Source organism: Canis lupus, chromosome 34 (assembly GCF_003254725.2).
Source record: "Canis lupus dingo isolate Sandy chromosome 34, ASM325472v2, whole genome shotgun sequence".
NCBI lineage: Eukaryota > Metazoa > Chordata > Mammalia > Carnivora > Canidae > Canis > Canis lupus.
This window is the reverse complement of record NC_064276.1, coordinates 6,042,079-6,060,014: the sequence shown is the minus strand read 5'-3', so window position 1 is coordinate 6,060,014 and position 17,936 is coordinate 6,042,079. Positions and strand designations below refer to the sequence as shown.

General features: G+C 40.9%; 1 protein-coding gene across 2 annotated transcripts in view; it reads left to right on the top strand.

Moving 5' to 3' along the window:
* MTRR (5-methyltetrahydrofolate-homocysteine methyltransferase reductase) overlaps positions 1 to 14,086 on the top strand; it is a 31,632-nt gene extending 17,546 nt beyond the window's left edge. Inside the window, exons 8-16 of one of the 2 annotated variants that reach the window (XR_003138699.3) lie at positions 28 to 116; positions 2,483 to 2,663; positions 4,964 to 5,006; positions 5,578 to 5,764; positions 8,294 to 8,412; positions 9,443 to 9,535; positions 9,654 to 9,836; positions 11,159 to 11,323; positions 12,246 to 12,386. Coding sequence is in view for 1 of the 2 variants with exons in the window: in XM_025451166.3 (XP_025306951.1) it covers positions 28 to 116; positions 2,483 to 2,663; positions 4,964 to 5,006; positions 5,578 to 5,764; positions 8,294 to 8,412; positions 9,443 to 9,535; positions 9,654 to 9,836; positions 12,246 to 12,390 (1,040 nt within the window). In the remaining variant the exon portion in view is untranslated. Of the gene's footprint in view, positions 1 to 27; positions 117 to 2,482; positions 2,664 to 4,963; positions 5,007 to 5,577; positions 5,765 to 8,293; positions 8,413 to 9,442; positions 9,536 to 9,653; positions 9,837 to 11,158; positions 11,324 to 12,245 lie in introns of both variants that reach the window. The other variant, XM_025451166.3, reaches the window with a different exon arrangement.
* The last annotated feature ends 3,850 nt before the right edge of the window (positions 14,087 to 17,936 follow it).

The window sequence follows — 17,936 nt, the reverse complement described above, 5'->3', positions numbered from 1 at the left end:
CGGACTCTCTCCTGTCTACCTGAAAAGGAGCGGCCTTACCCCAGCACATACCTGAGGGACGTTCTCTCCAGTTCATTCTGACCTGGTGCCTTGAAATACGAGCAGTTCCTAAAAAGGTACTTTCCTTTGGGTAACTAAAAGTATACTTAGCTCTGTGTAGGATTTATTAAATCTGGTGTTTGCCCTTTGAAGGCTTCCAAGTATGGCTTTTATAGCATGTTTTCAAAGTAGTTCCCCAAGGTATATGATATCTTTGCAGCTGTCATAGACAGATATTTTTATGTTGTGTTTATATTGAAATTTTGTTTTTTGTTGAAATGAGATTTTTTTTAAAGTTTTACTAGATATTTTTTATAATAAATTTATTTTTTATTGGTGTTCAATTTGCCAACATACAGAATAACACCCAGTGCTCATCCTATTTTTACTAGATATTAACTAGATGTGCTGCATTAATTAGTGATTAAAGTGACCTCAGATGATGTTATGTTATCCAGCTGCACTTGACCCTTTTTCTAATTGATGACAGAAAGCTTTTGAGAGGGCAGGCTTTCCCCTACTTGCCACCCATTTAATATTGAGATCTCTTCCATATGAAAGTATGTTAAATCAGACTCTTCAGGAAAAATGAAAAGTTCTCATGGATTATATTGATGTTTAGATGAATGTGGAGGGAGAATGATCCACTAGATGTCAGTAGGATGCTGGGAACTGTATTTTAAAAGATGGTTGTAAATGATTCCTTCTAACCCGGTCCCTCGAATGGGCATGAATGGGGGTGACTTCCCAACTGTGCTTTGCCGAAGCTCATAAATAGTGCTGAATAAATAGCTGAATAGCTGAATAGCTGCCCTCCTCAAGGCCTTTTTTATGGTCTGTCTTACTAATGTGTTTGTTCCATGCAGTCATTGGGAAGCAAACTCCTTTGGAGAGAAACTCAGTCCTAGATATAATTTGAATAAATTTAGACTTCACTGTCATGAGAACTTCTTGATTAAATACAGCAAGTTTCACAATTTTAGTTCAGCTCTACTATTTAATGAAGCATGTATATGTAAACGTGTTTTTCTATATCATCATAAAAATTCTGGTGGACACAAAATAAGTAACATGGGAAGCCACAGTCTTTTATAATCAAATCCTTAGGGTTAACACTTGAATTGTGTTTTGCTAAACAAAAAATGAGGTCCTCTAGCATATGTGCTGTTCTGTGACATGCCATCTTTACCTAAATAGAAGTTGAGAGTTTGTATGCCCCCGCGTGGAAACTGTACCTTACCAGGGGTCTGCGCAAAGACATGGAGTGCTTGCTCATCTCACATGGTTTCCCAGTCTTGTCTCGTGTTTGGTTCCAGGCCCAGCATTTTGAAGAAGGCGTGCAATTTGTTGGTCTCAGGATAGTTTAGACAGGGCTTCCAAGCTGAGCCACTGGAAACCTGTGACCCTCACAGGAGGAGTGATCTCGTCCACCCTGTGAAGGGAGTCCAGTACACGAAGATGCTTAAGCCTTGGAATAAAAAGTACCTGTTAGCATTTCACTTAGCATTTGGTGTACATAACTTCGTTGCTTTGTTCTTTAAGAAGCCTGGAGGGGTAAGAGCTCTATATGTCCTATTTGGAATATGTTGAAACCAAAAGTCGTTATTAACAAATTTGGTCTTTTGTCCAGGAGTTTGGACTTGCCTCTGTCTTTGGAGCTTGGGATTCAGGATATTATTGCTTTGCTTTCTTTGTTTATATTCTTCTCTTTCTACAGTGTGTCTTAGGTGACAGAGAGAGTCCACGTGCAGGAGGCTTCTTGATGTTCTGGCCCTGCCTGTCTTTTCAGCCTTTGTTCCATGTCCGCATTGCCCTGTACCCATATTGAACTGCACGTAGCCCCAGGAGCCCATGCTTTCATGGAACTGGGCCATCTGCTTAGTTCCTCTTCACTTTTGTTCCTCTCCTGTGGCCAGCCTTCATCTCAGGCTTGCATCTGGGGTGCAGAAGTCCCTGGCATTCTGCGTGTGTTCCTGTTTGGGTCGTTAGCCTATTGCACACTGTCACTAACCAGCAAAAGAAGTGTTGTGCCCACTGCCTGTTGTATAAAGAGGACTTAACAGCTGTCAAATGAATATAGAAGTCTAGCTTGTAATCATCAGCTAAGACGAGCAAATATTTGTCTTGAGTTAAAACGAGTTTGAGATTTCTGATTCTTGCTACTCAGAGTAGACATGTAATTTGAGATCATGTTTGGGACTGATTAGATTGGTTTAGGAAACAGGAAAGGTAACCTAAAGTAGAAGAACATGGAGGGTGGTTTTCCTTAACAGATTGACATTAAAGCAAATAGTAAGTTAAATTCTCTTTTCCTGATCCACTCAGAAGAGTGGTGTCACTTTTTCTTGGATAATTTGGCATGTCCCCAGGTCAACACTAACCAGAGATTGTAGCAGCCTAACCACACATGGTACTTTGTCTGCTTGCTTTGCCATGGCCACAGGCATTGTTGAGAGCCCTCGTGGACTACACCAGCGACGGGATAGAGAAGCGAAGGCTGCAGGAGCTGTGCAGTCGGCAGGGTGCAGCCGATTATAGCCGTTTTGTGCGAGATGCCCATGCCAGTGTGTTAGACCTCCTCCTCGCTTTCCCGTCCTGCCAGCCGCCGCTCAGTCTCCTGCTTGGTGAGTGGCCATGCTCCCGGCCCCTGCACCCAAGGAGCCTTTTTGTACAGAGCACTCTGGAGTCTGTCTGGCTTGTGAGAATGTGTCTCTGGGAGGAAACATTGGTTTGTCCTCAGGGCCTCCAAGAAGTTGGAAAGAATCCTTCTGCCAGCATTATCTCTTTATGTCTTCCCTCTCCCATTGTCACTAGCATTTGCTCTCTTACTACAGCCAGTCTTAATTATCTTTCTTTGGATCAGCATTTAGCATCTTTTCTATTAACTTAGATATTTTCAGAAAGAATTTTTTTTAGTCAAATATTACCTAAAAGTGAGTGTCCCAAGGAAAAAAAAGTTTTTGTTTTTTTTCAAAGCTGATGAACCCTAAATGTAACTGACAAAGGATAATGAAGTATATTGTCTATGCAGAATACAAAAATGTCGCCCTCTGGGCAAGTCTAGCTCCGTGTTCTCCAAGGGCGACGGGGACCCTTCATGTTGTACCAGTGCAGGTGGCCTTTTCAGGATGGCTCCAGGCTTGAAGCTTGCGGGAGACTTGTCATCAAATAGTCCAATATAAGATGATTCTAGTTTTTGTCCTCATTGTCTCGTGGGGTCTTCATTCCAACAGAAGAGAGAAGATCCTCTCTGCAGTGCTGGCCAGGGGAGGGCTTTCAATGGCAGCCTCTGTAGGAATTGGAGACACTGACAGAGGGCAATGACTGAGAATTCGACAGGATTATTAAACCTTGAGAACTTTCCTGTGCTGGTACTTTTCTCCTTTCCTCTCTCTTTTCCTGTAGTGATAAGTAATAAAATCTTTAAGATTTGCATTTATCGGGCAGCCCAGGTGGCTTAGTGGTTTAGTGCTGCCTTCAACCCACAGTCTGATCCTGAAGACCCGGGCTCGAGTCCCACATCGGGCTCCCTACATGGAGCCTGCTTCTCCCTCTGCCTGTGTCTGTTCCTCTCTCTCTCTCTCTCTGTATGTGTGTCTCTCATGAATAAATAAAATTTTAAGAAAAAAAAAAGATTTGCATTTATCTTTGGTGATAGGAAAATGTGTATCATGTTTTTTATTTTTAGGCCACAGGGTCTCCCAATGTCCAGTACAGTTAGGGGTGCTCTCCTTTATTAAGACAGATTCTGCTTTCTCTCACTTTTACAATTCCTTCTCAAAAAGGTGAAGTTACTAAGTAAGGTGGCTCTTCAAACACACATACTCCTCTCTGTCTCAGTTGAGTCTTTAGAGTGAATACAGGGTTGGGAGAATAATCAGAACATCTGTAGGGAAGTTGTAAGAACTCTTGTATAGCTATCCAACATGTGAGAATATGTTTTAGTTCCTTTCATGGATTTGCTGTTTTCTTAGCTTTTATACAGCATTTATTGTGTAGTCTATAAAAAACTAATGAAGGCATTCAAACTTAAAATTTATTGTGTACTTTTTTAAGAAAACTTAATGTATCTAACACTTAGTATTATGTTGAGCCCTCTGTTAGAAAGGTCTTTCCAAATTTTTTTTAAATTTTTATTTATGATAGTCACACACACAGAGAGAGAGAGAGAGGCAGAGACACAGGCAGAGGGAGAAACAGGCTCCATGCACCGGGAGTCCGATGTGGGACTCCATCCCGGGTCTCCAGGATCGCGCCCTGGGCCAAAGGCAGGCGCCAAACCGCTGCGCCACCCAGGGATCCCGGTCTTTCCAAATTTTTGTCAGATTGATTCTTTGACCTTTTACAAGAGCTCCAGTGTATCTAGAAACCACTGGGTTCTGGATAACTTAAAGGCTTTACCTCTACCCTCCCATTTTCTGTTGTTATAGAAATATAAGAAGGAAAAATATTTCCTTTCTTTTATTAAGGAGGAAAAAGATTTCAAGCCTAGGTATTTCCCATAATCCGTAAAATAGTGATCTTTTGGAGGTCATGATCTTATTTCAAACATGAAAACTCCAGACACTTCAGAAAACTGTGTACACACAGAAAATTTAATGGGTTTCTTGATTCTGAAGCCTACTCATGGATGCTTTTATTATCCTTCTGTTTAAGACCAGCCTTGAGAAGGACGCTGATTTCAGGTAAAGAAATGCAGTATGTCTGGTTTTTAATGTGAGGAATTGGGGAAAAAAAATAGTAATGACTTACTTAGTTACAGTGAATTTACAGCTTGCTCTAAAACATTTAAATTAAAATGTTATTTTGGGTGTTCTAAACAAGAAAACGAAATGCAACTCAGACTTGAATTTTTACAAAACCTTACATCTAATTTATTTTCAGTAGTGGTGAATTAATTGCTTATCTTTATTTTTTTTTCTAGAACATCTTCCTAAGCTTCAGCCCAGACCATATTCATGCGCAAGGTACTGATATTTTTTAGCACATAGAATCTTTCTCCCAAAATGTTGTGAATCTTTGGCTTCCAAATCCTTATTAGTTCTGAATTCACCTGGTAAAAACGTACCTAATTAGTGGAAGACAGTAGCAGGTGTGGTAAGGAATGAAGGGGACCGGTCCTGGGACTCCTGTTCTGCAGAAGTTCAGAGAGCGTGGAATCTCCAGCGGCAGCCCTAGTCCACAACCACGTTTCCCCACATAGGGCTGCTGAGTGCCCTGGTCCTCTACCTGCTGCCTTGACTATTGTGCCAGACCATCTCCACTGGACAGCAGAGGTGGGCAGTGCAGAGATGGAAGGTTGTATAAATCTTAAGAGTCCTAAACTACAACATGTGATTGGAAATTTTTTTTGAATATCACAAAACAGGGGGCAAGAGAGGAGGAGCTTTTCAGTAGCAGCAGAGCTCTTTTCCCTGAAGATTTAGAAGGTAGATTAGAGCCCATGGGAAATATCCATCAATTCAGGAAGAAAGACTGTGTCTGGCTTGAATGCGTTAGTCCTGATACAGAGTTTAAACCTGACCTGTGTCTCTTCAGCTCAAACCTGTCTCACCCAGGGAAGCTTCATTTCATTTTTAACATTGTGGAGTTTCTGTCTAACACCACCGTGGAGGTTCTGCGGAAGGGCGTGTGCACAGGCTGGCTGGCCATGGTGGTTGCGCCAATTCTTCATCCAAACACACGAGTGTCCCCTGCAGAAGACGGGAAAGCCCCGGCTCCTGAGGTACTGGGAGTGTGCAGTTGGGCATTATTAAAATTATGCGGTTTGCCTCCTTAGAGTCCTTGCTTGGCGATCAGTTGACAACCAAAGATTAATTTTATATCCTTTAGTTTGGGTATTAGGGTTTTGCCCCATTTCTTCCCTTTTGTCTTAGACGTAGTATAAAATCCAAGTTAGTACTATAGTATGAAGGCCTGATGAGAGGGAAAGCACTTTTAAAACAGGGAGGATGAAATGTGACTTGATTCTGTGAGCAGACTATGGACAAATTTGTATCTGGACTTAGTGCCATCCTTCATGTTTTGATACTGCACTTGGCAAATCTTACTCAAGGCCACAGCATAAGGAACAATTTCAAGTCCTTCCTTGCCCATAATAAAGATGGTTGAAATTAAAAAAAAAAAAATTCAGGCTTTATCATGAAGTCCTCTGTGGTATTGAAAAAATGAACATGTCATTTATAGCATTATCTTAGGACTAGTTTGGTTGCTGTAAGTTATTGGAGTTGAAAAGTTCATGCCCTAAGGGGAAGGTAAGACTTCAGTATATACTTGAGAGGGCTCATGGGAAGCTGCTGCTTGAAATTGCCCTTTACCGTGGTATTTTCCCAGGCAGCAGCCTCACACAGGTGCCTGAGAGAGAGAGAGAGAGAGACCCCCACCACTCCCTCCACCATATTCCTAGGTCACGATGCATCAACAAAATATTAAGAACCTGAGACGCTGTTCCTTTTCTGAAAAGGAAAGAATATTACAGTACTGACATAAGAGTATTATGTCATTTTATGATCCTATAAAAATGGATGATCTCCAGAAAGTTAAATATATATAACATCACAAACACCCATCATGGATGCCACTCACACATTTCCTCCCTTCTACCTTTTTCTTTCTCCTTTCTCCATTTTACCAGATCTTTATTATAGACTTTCTAGTATTCAAAGATTAGAAATATAGGAATAAGGATACAATTTAAATTGAATGGTGTTTAGTGCCATATGCATTTTATTAGGACGTGTAGGGAATGTTAATATTCACACAACCCACCCAAATCCAACCCCAACTGGCAGATGGGACAACTGCTGACAGATATGCCCTGTCCTTGGGAGGCATAGACGCCCTGCCCATCAATGTGTAGTCTGACTGTGTGACCGTATTCTGCTGGAGAGATGTGAGCAGACAGGATATATGCTCCATCTAGGCAGGAGCATTGAACTCACTGATGTGGCTTGCCTCTTTCTCCTCTTTGACTAAGGATGGGATGTTGCAGGTCAGGGATGCTCCTTGGGCGTGGATGCAAGCAGAGGAGGTCTTTGGTGCAGAACTGTAGCCCACCTGTAGCATTTAAGGAGAACCAGGGAGAAGTGTTTGGTAATATAAACCGTCTGAGATTTACTGCAGCAAGAGTGGACTAATCCTGCTCTCCTTGCAGTCCCTAGTACACAGGCCATGTGTTCTCACTAGCACACCCCTGTCACACCCAGTGTAAACTATCTGACTTTACTTCACGAGTCTTATCATTACCAGTCATTTTACAGATAAATGTTTGATTATTGTCTCTTCCTCCACTAGAGCATAAGTCCATGAGGACAGCGATTTTGTTCATTTCTCTATCTGTAGTGGTTGTGTTGAGTACCGTCAATAAGACTGGTGAGTGAGTGGGTCAAATGAGACGAGTGTGAGATGAATTACAGTCTTGTTCCAGAATGCAAACCCTCATCTGATACCACTCTGCCAATTCTTCCTTTACAAGGTCTGGTGTTCATCCTGTTAATGAACAGGTTTTCCTTACATTGAAGATTAAAATGTATACAGTTACACAGAGAATAGATTCCTGCCACTCAGTAGAACTCATGCACTTGGTGAAGTGACACTGGAACTGAAATACATTTAGAAATGGATTCCTTGTATGTACGTATCCCTGGCACATAATTTAGAAGGGAAATCTTTTGAAATTTTAGCAAAAAGATTGTGCTTATCTGTGTATACTATTTATTCTTCTAGTTTTGCACAAACACATAACATTGAACCCAGATTAGCAAACACAGCACAGCTCCTCAGCATCCTGGGAGTGACTCCCCTCATTTTTCCTTCAGGTGTCAATTTGCCCCTGAAACTCTCACTCCATCTTGATGCTGATCTTCATTGCCCCTTACATGCAAACAGAGAATCTTTTTTTTTTTTTTTTCCAACAGAGAATCTTAGCTTTAGTTTTCTTGCATTTCTCCATAATACAGATAATGGGTTGCCTACTAGAAAGCAGACCTTATTCATAGGCCTAGGGAAAGAATTTGATTGTATCTATTCAGTGTTCTACCTTAGAAATATGCCTGTCATTTTTTAACGACCTTTGATTTCGTTGGGAAAGAAAAATTTGCAAGACAAACTTGTTTTTTTTTCTCAGTAGTGACAGGTGCATTCATGGTTTCAGTAAGATTTAATGCTATTTAATTTCTTCAGCAAAAATCATCTTGGTTGTATGCCTTTGTCTAGGTTTTCTTTCAGACTTATGAATATTGGTTTAACATTCCAGATATCCATCTGTCCTCGAACAACCAATTTCTTCCATTTACCAAGTGACCCCTCAGCCCCCATCATAATGGTGGGTCCGGGAACTGGCATAGCGCCCTTCATTGGTTTTCTGCAACACAGGTGTGTGCTTCCTTTGACTAGTGAGAAAATGTATCCCTTATGATCCTGGGTGGAAATATAATAGCTTTTTTTGTTTCTTCAGTGATTTTTTTGGATATTGGACTTTGGTTGTAAAATTTTTATTTTAAAAAATTATTATCAAATGTGTGATAGCATAGCATAATTTGTCACCATGGGAAAAGTAAATGTGATATCTTCCAGAGGTTTTGTTTTGTGTCAGAATTTCCCTTTTTACTGTAGCACTTTATTTTTCTTTTTTTCCCCCAGCTGCAGTATAGTTTATAACATACATAGTTGGGGACAAATTTCAGGCATACCTTTATGCTGTGATGATGTACATACTGTTCCATCTCTCCCTTAACGAGATAACATTGCTACTAACAGATCCAATTATAGCAAAAGTTCCAGAGTTAAACCCAAACATCAGTAATTTTCAGTAGATTGGTATTACCAGATGCATCTTCATATCCTATAGAACTATTTGATATAAATTGTACTTCTCTCCCTGCTTGTGAAATAATGAACAATTCTTTGTGTGCTGGTCCCCAGATAGTGGTGTAATATCCTTTGGACAGAATCTTTTTGTTGTTTTTATTTTGTTTTTAGTTTTTTTTCTTTAAAGAAGCATAGAGTAATGGCAGACATACTTGGCATGTCTCCTTGGCGTGTTGTTTCTGAAACACTTCACAGCAGATCATTCTACCATTTGAAGCCCTGGGCCACGTTTCTATAACATTAATTGAGAGTTAATAGCAACTTTGTGAATAAAATTAATATTTAATGTAGAAATTAGAGTAGTTTTCACACTGTGATATTTGATATTTGAATTACCCTCATAGATGCTATGCAGAGCTTGCAGGTGTCTGTAGCTCACAGATGTGGGTGGTTGTCAGAGTGTCTGCTGGAGGGACTGAGGAGCCCTGTGGGCAGGACTTGCAGTGATGGCGAGTTTGTTGGTGGTATTTCTGATCAAATAGATTGGTTTTATGTATTCTTTGTATCAAACATCTCAACTTTCTTTTCCACATAGAGAGAAACTCCAAGAACAGCATCCAGAGGGACACTTTGGAGCAACGTGGTTGTTTTTTGGCTGTCGACATAAAGATAGGGATTATTTATTCAGGTAGTGTACACTTCTAGTATTGTGAGACTCTACAGTGGGTATACAGTCTAATTTCAGAGCTTTTAACTTTAAATGATAAACCTTTCAGTACACTAACCCATTATACATTAAATTTCAGAGAAGAACTCAGACATTTCCACAAGCGTGGAATCCTAACTCACTTGAAGGTTTCCTTCTCAAGAGATGCTCCTGTTGGGGAAGAAGCAGCCCCAGTGAAGTATGTGCAAGATAACATCCAGCTTCACAGTGAACAGGTGGCAAGGGTCCTTCTTAATGAAAGCGGCTATATTTACGTGTGTGGGTAAGTGACCATCACTCAAATGCCAGGTAGGAGAAGGCTGTTGATAATATTTGTTAAATGAACTAGGGACTGTTAATAATCTGTTAAGCAGGTTAAGTACAGGAATAGAAATACAAGTTCTAAAATGCTTCTAACATACATTTAGTTGTCATTATCAGGGAAATACAAATGAAATCAGTTCTTTGCATTTCAGAATGCATTGTGCCATATCGAAGAGCCTCTGAAAGTTTTATTTGTTTTATATTTGGTGTTAGGATGCTAATCATTTAACTTGAACTCTCAGGATTGATTTTCTTGTATCCAAATATACATGATTTGTGCAGTTAACCTGGCTCAGGAAAACCATTGTTTTTACTCTGAGAATGTGGATCTAAAGATCCTTTTTTTTTTTTTTAAGACATAATTTGTAATGTCAAAGTTGTCATAAACCAGGAATCATTTTTATGTTCTTTTATATACTTTCTGAGGCAAAATTTGTTATAGAAAGCCAAAATTGCCATAAAAAGAAAAATTATAGAAACTTACCAACTTGTTTTAATGGAATTCAAAAAAATTATGCTAACTAAAAAGGACTTTCGAGTAAGAAATAGCTCTTTTTAATTCTGATGCATCTCAGGCATTTAAAATACTTTGTACATCACCAAATCAGATGGCTTTTTCTTGTTTTTTGTTTTTAACTGTGATACCAGAGGGAATACTGTTACAGTGACATAGAATAGGTATAATAGAAATAAGTTTTATAAAACAGAACTTTTTTTTTTTTTTTTAAGATTTTATTTATTCATGAGAGACACACAGAGAGAGGCAGGTTCCCTGCAGAGAGCCCGATCCCAGGACCCCAGGATCAGGACCTGAGCCAAAGGCAGACACTCAACCACTGAGCCACCCAGATGCCCCAAAACAGAACTTTTTCTATTTATTTCTCATGACATTTTGTGATAACTTCTTACTGTTTTTTGTTTGTTTTAAAAAGCTGATTTTGCCTCCTAAGTTGATTTTACGACCTATTAATGGATTTTTTTACTCTTACTTGAGAAACCCTGCTTTATGTTGATAAAGGGCATAGATTCTGGACATTGTGCTGGTTTATGTTTTCATTTACCTTTTAAAGAAGTATTTGACCTTCACTTTGTAGAGGGTAGAGCTCTCAACGTTGAAAATGCACCTCCAACTAATAGAGGCAAAATCACTTGTACAAATATGTGAATACCTGGTAAATGAGAACTTGGAGGATATCTTAAGTGTCCAAATTCTTAACATGTTAACCCAGAAATTTCTCTTTTCAATCACTGATGCTTCACTTCTTCCGTCTGTCTGCACAGTGGAGTTGGTAGTGTTCATGACAATGGTCAGTGATGGGGGCTCAGAACAAGAAAGACCTCATGGTGCCCTCACCAGGACCAGTCCCTCAGCAGGAGTGAACTTGTCTCTAAGCCCAGGGGACACTGTCCCAAGCTGGGGAGCCTTCTGCTGTCCAGAGGAGACCAGTAGGTTTGGCAGTTAGCAGCACTGTGCTGTGGGGAAAGGGCTGTGGGGATGGAAGCTCTGTTGCAGTGGCTGAGGGGAGAGCATGACGTGGAAGTCAGGGTGGCCACCAGAGATACCTTTTTCAAGAAATATTACTATAGGGGTAGAACAAGTTCTGTTGACATTAGTGTCCTGTCCTATGCTTTCACTCATTCAACAGCATTTGGTGCTTCCTGAGTGCTTTGGCACAGTTCAGATGTTGAGAGATGTGAGGTGAAGTGAGACACATTCGCTGCCCGTAGACAGCTTACTCTCCCTGGTGGGGAAGCCACATTAGCAGGTGCTCACATATAGCGGGTGGTCACTTATAGCAGGTGCACATCGCGGCCTGCAGGGGCACACCAGAGGGCTCCTAACCCTGTCTTGTAAATGAATAAGCTAAAGCATGTCAAAGCACTTCAAACTAGTCAGGCCCATAGTTGAGTTTTCAGTAATTGTGTCTTGTGTGCACGTGTACACACACGTGTGTGTGCGTGTGTGTTTGTGTGTGTATTTGAAGGCTTATACGTGTAAAACATTGTTGCCCTTGGGAATGCAAGTTTCGCTGTGTGCCAGTAGACTGAAGGGAGGGGATGAGAGAGATGAGGAGGAGCCAGGTTTATAAGGTCCTTAGATGCTTACTGGAGACTCGGCTGTTCCTGAAGCATGGATGCCTCTGAGGGGTTTTCAGCTATGAATGATGTGGTCAGCTTTGCAAATTGGATACGTCACTGGGTGGAGGCCTGATGGGTGGCGGGCTGGGACACCTGTTGGGACGCTTCCCAGAGAAGTAGAGTGCCAGGGTGTGGGGGTGGTGGAGTCAGTGGGAATTAGATTTGTGAATTATGAAGGCTTTGGTAAAAATTCTTGTTTCCTAAACATCAGTGCTATTATTTTTTCTAGAGATGCTAAGAATATGGCCAAAGATGTCAATGATACCCTTGTGGAAATAATAAGCAAACAGGCTGGAGTTGAAAAACTAGAAGCAATGAAAAGATTGGCTACTTTAAAAGAGGAAAAACGATACCTTCAGGATATTTGGTCATAAAATCAGAAAATGAAGGAAGAGAATGATGCTTTTTTGGCTTAAAGTACTAAAAGACAGTTTTACTGAAATGGAGACTTTTAATTTTTAAAATTAAAAACAATTTAACTTTGGAAGAAGTACAGTGGGAGTGGACCACTTACCATTATAGCAGACTTCCCATGGGTTTTCCATCAGTGCCTCTGTGCTCTCCACACTGAGGGGCAGCCCTTCTGCACCAGCACCCCCATCCCCACCCACCATGGCCACTGCATCCTGGAGAATCACAGGAAGTACGTCTGCATGTCTGTGATGAGGCTTCCCAGCACAGACATGGACATTAGCCAACCACGCAGATGGTTAAAGCTTCTGAACTTACTGTTGCCAGTTTTTAAAAATAAGGTAAAAATAATTTATTCTGACATGAACTCTACTGTAAAGATTATTCCTATTGTATTAAAATTAACTATGCAAAGTGTATCTGATACCTTGTTTATACAGGCAGTCCCTGACTTAGGATTTACGCTGAATGTGTATGAAAGCCAAACACATTCAGTAAGAACTGTAGTTCAGATTTTGAGTGTTTTCCCAGGCTTGTGGCAGATGATAACATACTCTGTCCTGGTGCTGGGCAAGGGCAGGGTCCCAGTGTCAACAACCTTCTGTACCCACACAACCGTCTTGTCACTTTCGGTGTGGTATTGAGTAAATTACATGAGATACTATTATGTGACTGTCCACTCATATAACTGCTCTGAGCACGTTTGAGGCCAAGCTGTGAAGTCCGGGGTATTAAATGCTTTTTGACCTGTTTTCAACTTACAATGGATTTATCCATTATTTCACTATAAGTTCAGGAAGATCTGTATAACTTCATCAAATGTTTATTTATTACCGAAACTATATTTCTGATAAAAAAAATCAAAGTAATACTTAGATATTTTTAAAATGATTTTAGAGATGTGTATTATATTTTAAAATTCTATTATATAGGACTTTTATCACGATTACTTCTTAATATAACAGTTCTAGAATTTAGGGAAATCTGCATTCAGTTTATAGGTGCGAGCAAGTACATAGTTTAGTAAAACACCCCTCCTCTTCCTTGTGCTCCTTTTAGCATATTTTTAGTTTTTCTACATTGTCTTAACCCCATGATATCATTCAAATTGTATCCTAGGCTTAAAATGCCTGCTTAAATGAACATTCTTGTATTTTTAAAATTCCTACTGCATTCTGAATATTTATGTCTCTCCAAACTTATGTGTTCCAATGCTGACCTCCGTTATGATAACAGTAAGAGGGGGGGCCTCGGGAGGTGCTTAGGTCAGGAGGGTGGAGCCCTTGGGAATGGGGTCAGTGCCCTGAAGAGAGGCCCCACCGAGCTCCCTGGCTCCTTCTGCCTGGTGAAGACACAGCATTTGCAGGCTGCAGCCACAAGAGGGCTCTCGCCAGAACCTGACCACCTCTGAACCCTGTGCTTGGACTTCCAGCATCCTGAACTGAGACAGATAAATCCTTGTTCATGAGCCGCCCAAATGGATGACGACAATTCCCGGTGACAAATCCTCTGAAAATTTGTCAGAACAGAACAATGATTAATTTTTCTAGGCTCTGGTGTATATTGGTTTTTTATTCAAGAGATTGGCATTTGAAAAACATCTTCCTGTCCAAGGTTTCTGGTCATCTTGAAAAATAAACCATGTTAAGACTTGATAAAGCTTTATGGCTGTTTAATCTCTAGTCTTATTTCATGTACTTTGTAATGGAAACAAATCTAAAAAGCAGAACATACCAAGTACATCTAGTTATAGACTTAATTATATATGCATGTGCTGTATCAGCAGAAACAGACAAGATGAGAACGTTAAAAAACAATGTGCTTTACTGGTAACTAACAGGATGGAACAAGAATTGGTGTTCACCTACGAAAAACGTCTATTAATGTGACCCCAAGCTGACCTGTGAAGAGAAACGGACGCGCCATACAGTGGGTGCTGGCACCTGCCCTGAGCCGTCTCGTCTCTACAGCATGCAGGTTTTTTCTCTCAGGCGGAGTTAGCGCCAACTGTCAACCCTGTCAGCCTCACAGTGGATGGCAGTGAAAACAGCGAGAGACAGCTCCTGCAGCCTGTTAGGGAAGCGTGGTGGACTTCTAGGTCTCTGTACGTTCCGGGACCTCTGAAGGGAGAGTTCCAGGGACAGTATTGTGTCCCTCTTGTCAGGGGCCAGACACAGTGCTGCTGTAGGGATGAGCCTCAGGCACACCCCAGGGGCGTCACCAGGTAACCTGACCTGTACATGGGGGTGGGAGCACCCCTGAATACTCTATCTGAACTCCATCATACCTTGAACAACACTAGTTTTATGAATGAGAGACCTTTCTAACCTCAGTCACTCTTAAGCCACTGTTGGACCCGTTGTTTTCAGGAACAATGTTCATCAGCCTTAAGGGTAACGAAGAGCTCGCTGTCTGCAATGGGGCCTTTCACTAGAATGTTAACTGCACCCAGAGGGTTCTTTACTTGGCATAACACAACTATCTGTGCCGAAGTATTCTACACTGAATCAGATAAAATATGAGAATTTGAACTTGGCAATTAGAAAACTAGATGTATATGCCACATCCAACAAACTGGCCACCCTCCTTGCTTTCCAGTGTACTTGATTGCAGTTGATTATGAACTAGGCCATACAGAAAACAGTTGCATAAAATAAGGCATTGTTCTCTGACCCTAACGGAGTTAAAAATGAACTATACAGAGCAATTCACAAAGCCCGTAATAAAAAAAACATGCAAATGATCCATGGCATAGAAGGAAATAAAAGTGGATTACAGAATATTTGGGGCTGATTTCTTTTAGGCTAAATGTAGATGTGGGGTAGAGCCCAAACCATTTCACAGGTGCTGAAGAGCCTGCTTTGTCAGGTACTGCTCAGTACGGTGGGGATGGCAGTGGACAAACCATGAAGCCCCTCTGTTCTCAGGAGCTTATGCGTCTGTATGTTGAGAGATGTATCAGTGAATAAATTGATGTACCAGTGTGTATGTGTGAGAAAGGGGAATAGGCTGTGGTCTGAAGGAGGTCTGCTCTACAGTATTCCAGGGCTGAGGCAGTCTTGGGGTGGTCAGGGACAGTTTCACTGGGAAAGGGAAAACCTGAAAGGGACAAGGGAGCTGATGTGGGAAAGGCAAAAGGAAAATTTCCTTACCACCTACAGCCCATTGATGATGTGTCCTTGAAAACAGGCAGAGCGACCTTCCTTCCCTAGGGACTCAGCTGCCTTGATGTTAATACTTTGCTGAGGGCAAAGGCAATCTTAGCCCAACCCTCAGGATCCTGTGAGTCCACTTTAACATATAAACATTCCTTTGGAAACTTCTCTCTCTACCCTCCAAGGTATATGTTGGCAATCATCCAAGCATATGACCCACTGACACACATCTGAAGGGTCTCGTGACTCAGGTTTTATTAGATGGTAATACATGACTTCTTCCTAACAGCAGCTAGCCCCCTCAAGGGGAAACCTTGCTTCTAAAATCCTGTAGAAATCTACTCTATCCCTTACTGCCTCCCAAGTCTATAATGGGCCACTCCTCATGACCCCAGTGCAGCTCTTTCTGCCCACAGGTCCTGTCCCGGTGCTTTAATAAAACCTTTTTGCACCAAAGACATCTCAAGAATTCTTTCTTGGCCATAGACTTTGAACCCTAATGTCTTTCCTACATCAGAGCCAGCCACCTTGGATTTCGTCAGGTTCAGGGGAACAGGACAAAGGCTCTGAGGGTAGAACAGTGTTTGGTCAATGGGGGGCGGAGGGGGGAACGGTGGAAGGAGGTCTGATGGTGCACATATGGAGACCGTCATAGCTTATAGCGTTTACCAAGTGCCTGGAGAGCCATTTTTTTGGAGGACCCGCAAGATCTAGCTTTACACTCCTGAGGGCTTACTCTGTTGTGGGTGAGCCAGAAATCAGAGCCACAAAACCTCTTAGAGAGCTGACAATGTACAAAGGGTCAGATCATCAGATCAGTCTCACAAGAGTCAGAAATCTTAACCAGTATCTACGTTTACTTAAGTCATGTGTGCAGGTAATTTAAGACACAGATAATGCCTGGAGAAACCCAGGACTGCCTCCACCACTCCTCATTCTTCCCCCAGTACTTAAGCCCTGGCTGAGATTTAACATATGCCTATGTTACATAGGGGGGCATCACTTATACAAGAGGAGCTAGTTAGATCAGGGAATGGCTTCATTTTACATGACAAAAATCATAATTACTGGAACATTTCCTGGAAAGCTGAATTTCATAAATCTTCCTATCCTGGGTTTATTTACAGAGCGTGTGCTGAACAAACCAAGTACCCCCTGTCCAAAGTATTCAGTAGTTGTATTAAGGGTATGAAACAATCCCAAGTCAAAGAAAGAATGTTAAGCAAACCCATCCATATGCTGTTGAGAAGATCCAAGACATACTTTAAGTTCGAAAGTTTGAGAAAGGACATGCCATGCACACAAGAAAGCAGATGCACTTAACATAAACAGGAAACTTAAAGAAATACTAGTAGAAATATTTTCATGGTGACTAGAGCTAATAAGGAAGACCTGAAAATCCTATGTATGCACTAACATAGCTCCAAAATACATACATTTGTCAGAAAAGCTAAAAGGAAAAGCCAAATCTAAAATTCCGATTGGAAAATGTAATACAACATTCTTAGCAGAAGGAACAAGCAGACAAAACAGTAAACATTTAGAAGATTTTTAGCAACAAAACCAATGGGATTGATAGACATACAGAGCATCCTGACACCAGCCCCTTCAGTACAGGGTTCTGTAAACAGTTCTAGTTTACACTAAGTGTCTGCCAGAGTAGATCAACTTTCAAAAAGGTGGAGACCATGTGACAGGTTTTCTAAGAATCCAAAGTCAGTACCTAAATGAAACTAGAAGCTCCCCCCCCAATATTTAAAAAATAAGCAACACACAAAATAGCCCATGAATCATAGAAAAATCACAAAGGAAATTAGAAAATATTTTGAAGAAGAAAAAAAGGGACATACCAAAATTTGATGTATGCGGCTTCGTCACTGCTCTCTGGGTCTCCATGCATGGATCTAAATTCTTTTTTAAAAAAGCTTAAAAGTCAATGATTTAAGCTCATATGTTGGGAAGTTAGAATATAGCCAGTCAATGAAACACCAAGAGTATGGAAGGATATATTGAAGGTGAGAGAAGAATGGAATAATTCTTTTTAAAATGTGCAGTGGAAGAAATCAGAAAGCCACAGGAATTGTTCAAAATGTTCCCAGCTTTACTGAGGTATAATTAACAAATAAAATTGTATGTATTTAAAATGTACAGTGTGATGATTTGATATACATATATTCTGTGAAGTGATTATCACAATCAGGTTAACACATTTATCACCTCACATGGTTACCATTTGTGTGTGGCAATGAGAATGCTTGATTTCCTCTTAGCAACTTTCAGATACATACTACCAATGTTATCATCTGTCGTCGCTATACAGCACGTGAGATTCTCCAGACCTTATTCATCTTGTA